Source organism: Eptatretus burgeri, chromosome 7, assembly GCF_056783735.1.
Source record: "Eptatretus burgeri isolate ZD-2024b chromosome 7, Ebu_testis_v1, whole genome shotgun sequence".
NCBI lineage: Eukaryota > Metazoa > Chordata > Myxini > Myxiniformes > Myxinidae > Eptatretus > Eptatretus burgeri.
The window spans coordinates 102,584,877-102,595,875 of NC_140967.1; the positions used below are offsets into that span (position 1 = coordinate 102,584,877).

General features: G+C 44.9%; 1 protein-coding gene across 9 annotated transcripts; it reads right to left on the bottom strand.

The window, feature by feature from the left end:
- Nucleotides 1-362: 362 nt before the first annotated feature.
- On the bottom strand, nucleotides 363-9,948 carry LOC147023954 (uncharacterized). Of its 9 annotated transcripts, XM_085890018.1 has the most exons (4): nucleotides 7,517-9,948; nucleotides 4,096-4,338; nucleotides 3,234-3,300; nucleotides 1,996-2,075 (listed from the first exon to the last, which is right to left on the bottom strand). In XM_085890018.1, exons 1-3 carry the CDS (start codon nucleotides 7,541-7,543, stop codon nucleotides 3,265-3,267), a joined length of 306 nt encoding a protein of 101 aa, XP_085746144.1. In that variant the 5' UTR covers nucleotides 7,544-9,948; the 3' UTR covers nucleotides 1,996-2,075; nucleotides 3,234-3,264. The 9 variants fall into 9 exon arrangements, 2 of the variants coding, with proteins under 2 accessions (XP_085746143.1, XP_085746144.1); XM_085890017.1 differs by lacking the exons at nucleotides 1,996-2,075; nucleotides 3,234-3,300 and adding an exon at nucleotides 363-970; XR_015060484.1 differs by lacking the exon at nucleotides 4,096-4,338.
- Between the last annotated feature and the right edge of the window lie 1,051 nt (nucleotides 9,949-10,999).

Sequence of the window (10,999 nt, forward strand, 5' to 3'; positions counted from 1 at the left end):
CACCAACAATATCGATCACATCATCTTCATCAAATTTACCAATATAGTTCAAAATCACCCACAACATCGATCACACCATATTGATCAAATTTAACCAATACAATACATAATTACCCACAAAATCGATCACATCATCTTAATCAAATTTAACCAAGACAATACATGATCAGCAACAATATCGATCACATCATCTTAATCAAATTTAACCAATACAATACATCATCACTGACAACATCGATCACATTATCTTAATCAAATTTACCAATACAAAACATCATCACCAACAATATCGATCACATCAACTTGATCAAATTTTACCAATGCAGTTCATAATCAACATCGATCACATCACCTTCATCAAATTTATGCAACACAATACATAATCACCAACAACATCGATCTCATCATCTAAATCAAATTTAACCAATAAAATACATCAATCACCAACATCGATCACATCATCTTGATCAAATTTCACCAATACAATTCATAATTACCCACAACATCGATCACATCATCATGATCAAATTTATTCATTAATTCACAGAATTTTGGGGGTAAATGACTTCCAAAAGTTTTAATCATTCCAATGCACTGAATGTGCCAAAATATCATTGTTGCGTTTGATGGGGGACTTGAAGGTAAGATGGAGGAGGGGAATGCTCCCCTTCTGCCGGCATTAATTTCAGGATTGAATGAAATTGGGTATGTCAAAATCACACGTTTAAATGGGTCACACTGAACAATGGCCGGACACCACCCAGAGACCTCTATGGGGGGTGCAGGGGCTTTGGGAGGAGGCCAGCATGAGGGAAGGGGAAAGGATTGGAAGGAAGGGCGTTTTCCTGGAATCTTATCAAAAGCAACGCCAGTGTTCATGCCTTTATTTAACTTCCACATTTTCCACGAGGTCGAGAATCTCTTCACCTGAGATGAATTGTGGAATTATTCCAAGCAACAGATCCGACTTCTGAAAAAACAAAACATCCTTTGATTTGTCCAATTTGTACATTCCTTGACAGCCCTTCCTCTCTTCAATTTGCGGAGAGTTGCATGGTGGTGAAAGGGGTTTGGGAGGAGGGTATTGTGAGGGGAGGGAAGGCAGCGTGTGGGAAAGGTGAGGGTATCAAAAGGGGAGGGCAGGATACATCAGGGGAGGGCAGGTAGCAGAAGCGGAGGGAAGGCAGCATAGCAGGGCGTTACCGGGGCGATAGCATGCACCCAAACAGCAATGTTTTCTTTTTAACCACGGTGTTCTCTCAAACCAGATGGGAGCATTCAAATCTTCAAACCCACACTATCTACCCAACAAAGGCTTCCCTGCATGCATGCTTCCCTCCTCCCCAAACACGTTTCTCCAACCTCCTCCTGGACAATGCTAACCATGCTCATGCACCAGCGATATCCACCACACACACGTACCCAAGCATGCAGGCGCACACACACACACACACACACACACACACACACACACACACACACACACACACACACACACACACACACACACACAAACACACACACACACACACACACACACACACACACACACACACACACACAAACACAAACACACACACACACACACACACACACACACACACAAACACAGTCACTTGTACCCATTTGCACCACGTCCGTGTGTGCTGTCTCCGAACCTCTTCGTTTTCAGCAACTGCCGAGTATTAATAATTGCAGCGACTATTAGTATCTTTATGTTAATATTTTGTGATGAAAGCAGATCACACAAAACGGTAAAAAATTAAACTGTGAAAATTAAATTCTGGACAGATTCAGGCTGTTCACATCCCATTGATCTTTTGACAGACCTGTCAAGAGATGGCAGGGCACTCAATAAGAAATTTAACAGAGAGAGAGAAGAGGAAAATGGAGGGGAGACAGGGGACTAAAGCAGCAGCAGGAAAGAACAATGGGTGCATGGAAAGGCTAAGAGAGTTGGCATTCGGCCTTCAGCAAAGCAAAAGAAGGTACAAGTTCCAATAAAATACATTTAATTAAAATATGTTTGATAATCGGTTCCAATAGAAGAGTTGCAGAGAAATTAATACATGTCACTAATTGAAACAATAATTGACAGGTGCAATAATCAAGGAAAACAGGTGCAACAGTCATTGACTACAATTTGTGTGCATCGAGTTCATTGTTGGTCACATTTGAGCAGATTAATCATCGAACGACCATTTAAAAAGGAAGTCTGCTTCAACAGTAGCTCTATTTCTCGCCCCCTTTTGGAAGTTGGCTCCTCGACGATAAAAGCTGCTTATCAACCTCAACATCAATAATGAGTTAATTTTAACACATCGTTGCTGATCCCCGAACTGTTTTCATTTCCAGGATGGGTGAACACACCGAAACAAAAAAACAACAAAGGCATTTTTTTGGGGTGGTCACCAAGCTTTGAAGACCCCTCAACAGCAACCAAAGAGGGACATTTTAAAACTCATCGTCTCACATGGATATGATTATTGACAGCAAAGACTGACACAAACTTCTTCCATCATCGATCTTTATATTATGTTTTCTCAGGTCAACATGCTCGTGCACAAACTGCCTTTGGGGAGAAACTTACACACAGCTTGAACTTTTTTTCAATGAACACCCCCATCTTCTTCAACATGTCATTCAACACTTCAAGCAGCAAACAGATTCTACCTCGTTTCTGCCATCAGGTCACCTGATTCAGGCTGCTGAACATCCTCCAATGTCACTTCACCTGAACCGGTTGCTGACCTGCCTCCACATTATATAAATATATATATATATATATATATTTATATATATAGTCCTATATATATAGGACTATATATATAGTCCTATATATATAGGACTATATATATAAATATATATATATATATATAGTCCTATATATATAGTCCTATATATATAGGACTGTTTAATAAAATTAACCAGAAATGATTTATGGATTTGGTGAAATGGGTTTTCATTTGAGGGTTGGGTTTGAATGTGAGGGTTGGGGGTTTAATGTGAGGGTTGGGGGTTTAATGTGAGGGTTGGGGGTTTAATGTGAGGTTTGGGGGTTGAATGCGAGGTGCAACGCAATGGGAGGGTTCTCCCCGGGGTTTGGTTTCGATGATAATAATTAAGATCTCAACAGAGACCTCTTGTTATGTTCTCCTGAGCTTGGTCCTCTCGTGCTCACAGTGACGTGACAAAGAAGTGTGAAACTCCAACCTCTTACCTAAAAAGGATACATCTGTTGAGGTCATGATTTGAGGTGTGACGTCATTGCTTCTTTAAATTATTTGTTTGCTGAACTTCCTGCAAATAAAATGAACTTCAAACATCTTCATCATTCATATCATATAATTTACAATCCAAGAAACTGTAAAATATGAACGACTTTTAAAAACTCATCAGTCTATCTTTTGGTTAAACCTTTTTCAAAATGTGATTTGCACTTGAAAATTCTTCCAATATCACCAACCTGAAACTTTGGATTTCTCGAGTTCGTCTCCTTCTCCTGTTCTAATTACCTCCATCAGTGAATGTGGAACGAAGTTATGTTTTCACTCCTGTCTGTCTGTCTGTCTGTCACACGATTTTTCATCACAGTTTCATCTCCACACAAAAGCTAATTACCCGACTCTGTTATCTCTTGCGGCCGCAGACATCAAAATAGGTACAAAGAGGGAGAGCATGCGTACTCTCTCCTCATATCAACAAAACACGTTCATTTAATTTTAACCTCCCTCCACTGTGGTTTTACACAACCAGCTGAACCAAAGCTCCAGCTGTTGGTGTTCTCACAGTTCAAATTTTCTGTTCTGTGCTCCTGCGCAATTTCCTGGCCATGTTTGGCTTCCTCTGCAGGCTCACTCAAAATGGAGCATCCCACTCAACAACAAGCTCACACGAATATTCTCATCACCCTCAACATGTTTAAACTCCAGCACGGATAAACTACTGACAGTAAATCAAATTCGTTCGGTGGAGGACGTTCGGGTATTATCATTGAAATGTCCTCATATTTTCATGTGATGGAAATGATAATGAATGTCCCCGTATGGAGGAACCTGAATCAAATTGAACCCGCACATCCCCCTCCAACTTTACCTTGCTTTCATCATTGATTATATCCGAGTCGCTGAGCAGATCGAGATGCCACCGATACGCCAACGTGAAGAGCGCATCAACAGACCCATTAGATTGTAACATTTCTGTTGCTCCGACTCCATCTCCCCAAAGCAGACCTTGCCACCACCAATCTTCATTGTCCACTACTTTTGAGTTTCCCCACATTATGACAATATTTGGGTCACACTGGGCTCTACTCCACAGGTTGTTGTAATACACAAACTGTAAAACAGCCCACATGGTAAACTGTGAAAACGGTATATCAGAATTCAATACGACGCGATGAAACAACTTCATCAACGTTCTTTCAGATCACCCCTAGTTTAAAGGTCATTGATGAACCAGCTGGGTTTATACTACAATTAAATCAGCAATTTAAGAGTAACTAATTCTTCTGAGACAAGCTCAGATTCTGAACCTCAAAAATCCAAATCGATATTTTAACCTTTCATCTAAATTAGAGCTCACGACGTCTGGAATTACAATACAGGTGTGTTCTCATCCCATGGTCACTGGAGTACCCACAATCATTTATCTCAGGAGGTTTTAGAAAGGGAAACATTCTACCTCTGGAGTCCCACTGATTGGAAAGTTATCGCACCAACCATTCTTGCTGGTTCAGCCCTCCTTACAAAACCCACCCAGATAAGTTACATCATCATTATGATGATTATTATTATTACTATTATTATTGACCCTCGAATCAACTGTGGTCCACCTTCGCTTGTGGAAACACGGGCTGCGGTGAACCAGTTGAAACGGGGAAAAGCTCCAGGGATCTGTGGCATCCATGCCGAACTTCTCAAGGCTGGTGGAAATGCTGCACTCGTGTCGTTGCATGCAGTTTTGTGCTCTGCCTGGAACACAGGCATCATCCCAACTGACTGGAAGAGGGGCCTTGTTGTCCCTCTCTGGAAAGGGAAGGGTGATCGCCAAGACTGCAACAACTACCGAGGGGTGACGCTGCTCTCAGTGCCGGGCAAGGTCTTTGCTCAGATAATTCTCGATAGGGTTCGCCACCATCTGCTTGAGCACCAGCGTCCAGAGCAGTCAGGCTTTACACCAAAGAGGTCAACGATTGACCGTATCCTTGCACTTCGTGTCCTCACCGAACGCAGACGAGAGTTTCGGCAGGGGCTGCTTGCAGCCTATGTTGATCTCTGTAAAGCGTTCGATTCAGTGAATCGGGATGTCCTCTGGAGGATTCTTGGTCTTCGTGGGGTGCCACCGAAACTGATCGATCTGATGTCTGAACTCTACTCTGGTACTCAGAGTGCTGTGAAGTGTGGTGGTACCATCTCTGACTTATTTCCAGTTGTTACTGGAGTTCATCAGGGATGTGTACTTGCCCCCACACTTTTCAGCACTTGTATGGACTGGATTCTAGGGAGGATGTCGGAGAGATCAAGTTGCGGTGCGTCATTTGGGAATGTCAAGATCTCGGACCTTGATTTTGCAGATGATGCAGTCATCTTTGCGGAGACTTTAGACATCCTCTTGGGGGCCCTCGAGGTGCTGAATGAGGAGTCGGAGCCGTTGGGATTACGGATTTCTTGGGTCAAAACTAAGATCCAGGCTTTCGGTGACATCTTGGATGCTGCTGTCCTGTCTGTGTCTGTTTGTGGTGAGGATGTTGAGGTCGTGGAGAGATTCACTTACCTTGGCAGTGATATTCATGTCTCTGCTGGCTGCGAGTCAGAGGTCAATAGACGTCTGGGTCGGGCCTGGGGAGTCATGGATTCACTGGATCATGGGGTGTGGCGCTGCCGGTACCTGTGCGGGAGGACGAAAGTCCGAGTCTTCAGGTCCTTGGTACTTCCAGTCTTGCTCTATGGGTGCGAGACTTGGACTCTGACCAAGGATCTGAGACGGAGACTTAATTCCTTTGGTACTAGGTCTCTTCGGAGAATCCTTGGCTATCGCTGGTCGGATTTTGTGTCCAACGAGCGGTTGCTGAGAGAGACTCGGATGAGATTTGTTACCTGCATAGTCCGTGAGCGTCAGTTGCGGCTGTATGGACATGTGGCTCGTTTTCCTGACTCTGATCCTGCTCACCAGATTCTCTCAGCGAGGGAGTCTCATGAGTGGAGGAGGCCAGTGGATCGACCACATGCCTCATGGTTGCAACAGGTTGACCATCATCTCAAGGAGATGGGGATGGGCCTGGCATCTGCCTGGAGGATGGCCAGACGGAGGCCCCTGGAGTACCGGCGGAAAGTGGACGCAGCGACATGCTGTTCTGGCACATGTTCCCATACCTGACCTGATCACCCACCCTACCCATATCCCAGATCGTCATGACGACACTGCCAATACTTTAGATTTATTCTTCACTTCCAATCCGTTGCATTGCAACTACAATTTCACCTCCAATTGGTTCTTCTGACCACAATCTTGTGAACATCACTTTACTCAACACCACTTCCTCTCATCCGACTGCTCCGATGAAATGCCAGTGTTGGCATTTTAATAATGCTGACTGGACTGGTTTACAAAACTTTTTTTCTGACTTTCCCTGAAAAGACGACAGCCTGTCCTCCATGAGCGATCTCTCTATCTCTGCTGAACGTTTGGTTGAGGTGATTTTTGCAGGAATGGAGACTTGGATCCCTTTCTCTTTCAAATCTATCTCTTCAACCAATTCTTGGTTCAATTGTTACGAATCTGGAAGCCATGAGCACTCAACATACAGGTCCTATAGCTCAGTTATTTTGATAAGTAAATGTGGATAGATAGCTCCCTTTCCCTTGTTAAATGGTTAATTAAGTGTTCATGAACTGTGGAGTTATTTTGACAGTCAGGGTTATATTTTATTTTAAATCAACTATAACTACAACAGCAGCATCACCCTCACCTTCACCTTCACCTTCACCTTCACCTCGCTTCCTCACACCGACGCCATGGCCTACGTGTGTGTCGGCACGTACGTGGGCGGAGTCCAATGTGCGAGGCGGGGTTTCTTTGGGGCATTGGCATCTTGGATTTCACACCAAATATGGGCATGGCGCCCCTCTCAGCCAATCGGAGGGGTGCGAGCGAGATTGCTGTCAGGCAGCCAATGAGAGAGGGCCACGCCTGAACGGACGGCACGAGAGAGAAAGAAAGAAAAGGAGAGCCGAGGATAAGTGTGGCGGATCTGCTGGAAAAAAAAGAGGAGAGTTTTGGTTGTCGGGACGAGCGCTGAGCTGAGCTCTGGACTTTAATCTCTCGCGCTGGCGCCTGTTTCTTCGGGCTGTTTCCTCGAGCACGTATTCTCGATTATTATTCGACTACACATTACATTATTCTCGACTACACATTACATTATCATCAACACATTACACTGATAATTATCATCAGATCACGTGACATATGATATGATAATCATTCATGAGAATTGTGACACCTCGTACTCACTCACCTCATCGATTCGTGCTGCAGAGCTCATATTCGCCTGGTAGTGATAATGGGCGGCGGAGACTGTTGTTCGTGAAATGAAAATCCTGTTCTTCTTATTAAACTGGACAAAAATGTTGTTTCCAGCGAGAAATTCGGCACAGATTAATATATTCAATCCGTGAATTCGGATTGGCAACGCAACATGGCGACTTGAGTCGAGAGGCCGTTGCTGGTCGAGGTTATTATAACAAGTCCGTGACTAACACCCAGAATCTCGTGAAGCGACTCTCAAACTCCCGGGATATGGTTGCTTAGCAACCTCGTGTCTCATTTTGAATAAACTGTTCGTTGATTGTTGAGTGATTCAATTACCTGTTCAAAGGTGAACCAAATGTGCCTTTGTGATGAATACTCTTCTTCATCGTCGTCACGCAGTCATAATAATCTTCCTCAGTCATAATATGACGTCATAGTCATAATCTTATTCGTAATAATATTCTTCCCAACAGTCATGGAGTCGCAAAGATAAATAAATTTATTTATTCGGATGCAGCCCGTGCCTGCTTGGCTGCATAATTTTCTGGGGGCGTGGCTGTGCCGCTAATGCAGTGCCCCCGTTACCTGCATGCTGGTACTCGTTTTGCAAACCTCAGAAGGATGGCAGACTGTCAACCCGCCTGGTGTTAATTCAACGCACCGACAGGGGCTTGAACTCGAGACCCTAAGGCCATAAGCCAGCCACCCTATTATCATCTTCAGCCAAATAGATAATAGTTAGCGACGGTTGTGGAGTAAAGTTAGTGAGGATTTTGGAAGTGGTGACGGTGCAGTGTGTGGAGGCAGTGGTGATGGTGCAGCGGGGACAGGCAGTGGTGGAGGTGCAGTGTGTGCAGGCAGTGGTGATGGTGCAGCGAGGGCAGGCAGTGGTGATGGTGCAGCGGGGACAGGCAGTGGTGATGGTGCAGCGGGGACAGGCAGTGGTGACGGTGCAGCGCAGACAGGCAGTGGTGATGGTGTAGTGAGGACAGGCAGTGGTGATGGTGCAGCGCAGACAGGCAGTGGTGATGGTGTAGCAAGGGCAGGCAGTGATGATGGTGGAACGAGGACAGGCAGTGGTGGAGGCGCAGCGGGTGCAGGCAGTGCTGGAGGCGCAGCGGGTGCAGGCAGTGGTGGAGGCGCAGCGGGTGCAAGCTGTGGTGGTACAGCAGGTGCAGGCACTGGGGGCAGGCAGTGGGTGCAGTGGGGGCAGGCAGTGGTGACGGTGCAACGAGGACAGGTGGAAGTACAGGGGGTGCAGGCAGTGGTGGATGCTCAGCGGGTGCAGGCAGTGGTGGAGGTGCACTGGGTGCAAGCAGTGGTGGTACAGCGGGTGCAGGCAGTGGTGTATATTCAGCAATAGAAATTGGTCGAAACGAGGTATGGGAGACAGTTTTTGTGGGTGATGAGACAATTAAATATGTAGATTCTTCATTCTGCAGGAAGGATCGGAGACATAGAATTCTGTGTAGTTTTGAAGGAGCGGGAGTTCGGGACATTGAAGGAAGGGTAAACGATATTGTATCGGGTCACGGCAGGAAGAAGTTGGTTGTGGTACACCTCGGAGCAAATGATGTCGGGAAAGTTTACTCGGAGGTTTTGAAAAATAGACACAGGATAGTGGGTAACCGGTTGAAAGCAAAGGGTTGTGAGGTCATGTTTTCTGGGATTCTCCCAAGATTAGGAAACTCTATAGAAATTATGATCAGAGCAATAGACATCAACCAATGGCTGGAAGAATGGTGTAGGGAGGAAGGTTTTACATTTAACAAGCAGTGGGAATCGTTTCGGGGACAAAGGCAGTGTTTCCAGAGTGATGGCCGGAAATTAAATAGAAAGGTTCGCAGTGGGAATTGAGGAAGGAATTCAGGCTTTTTATGTCAGCGGAGGGTGGGGAAGCTCAAAAGGAAGGAACGGATGAAGTAATTGGGATGAGTCAGGCCAGGCAGGAAAATATAATTTCTTGAAGGGAAAAGTTAAACATATTCAATACCAATGCCAGAATTTTAAATAAGATGGAAGAACTTGAAGCCAAAGTAGATCGCGAAGAGTACGATATAGTTGCAGTGAGTGAGACATGGTTTTAGGAGGAGAGAAACTTGAGGACAAGATGAGAAGGCCAAGGTGTATCCAAGGCATCCAAGAAAGGTTTAAAATCCCAAAAAATCCCACGGCCGCGACATACAGAACAGAGGTCCGCATGGTGGCGCCCGCAGTCCGTGTGTCATCGGGCCAACAGGACGAAGATGTTCCGTTTCACACTTTATGACGTCACAATGTGCTGCACCATTCACTATGACATTCTATTGTGAAGCATTCTTTATTTGAAAAATATTTATTTGTTATTTTTATCATAAATATTTGAACATTTTTGACATCGACACCAATAAGATATTTTAATTTTGGAGGATTTCAATATATTTTAAAATGTAAAATGATATTTTAAAATGCTGAATTTTTAGGTGGTACGAGAGAATCTTGGAGATATGATGTGCCCAAGATGGGTCTCCATGATGGTGTCAGGACCAGGAGCTTCAGAGAACAGACCTTTCCCAAAGGGTGAACCAAAAATGAATTGTGGGATTTGCAATCCGGTGTTTATGAAAGGACAAAATGAGAATATGTGTTGTGATTGAATTAAAAGTTGTTCATGGGAGATGACCTGCAGTTGGTTGTTTTCTTGAGATTGGCAAAGAAGAATGTTGCTGCACCCTGCCTGAGCTCAAGATGAGGAAGTGTCCTGCACAGTATGGAGTCATCTACAAAGTGATATTTTCCATTTATGAAGAAAGGTCTTTGATGTTAATCAAGAACAGAATGGTCCCAGAACGCGACAGGGAGGAGTACTGGCCTCGAGAGTTGGAGCAGAACGAACCCCAGAGCAACCGGATACCTGGCAAGTGTACGGGAATGTGATCAAAAAGTTCATATCCATAATTAACAATCTTTTACACTTCTGATAATTACCTCCGCCACTGAAGGGGAAGGAGGTTATGTTTTCACCCCTTTCTGTCTATTTGACATTAGTCTTTATGATGATGGGTGAACGTTCAAGACGACATCGCCACGTTCGGTGGGTTTCCCTTCAAGATGACATCACCATGTTCGGTGGGTTTCCCTTCAAGATGACATAACCACGTTCGGTGAGTGGCTCTTCAAGACGACATCACCACGTTCGGTGGGTTTCCCTTCAAGACGACATCACCACGTTCAGTGGGTTTCCCTTCAAGACGACATCACCACGTTCGGTGGGTGGCTCTTCAAGATGACATCACCACGTTCGGTGGGTTTCCCTTCAAGACGACATTGCGACGATTGGTGGGTTTCACTTCAAGATGACATCACCACATTTGGTGGGTGGCCCTTCAAGATGACATGACGTTCGGTGGGTGGCTCTTTAAGATGACATAGTCACGTTCGGTGCGTGGCTTTTCAAGATGACATCACCATGTTCGGTGGATGGCCCTTC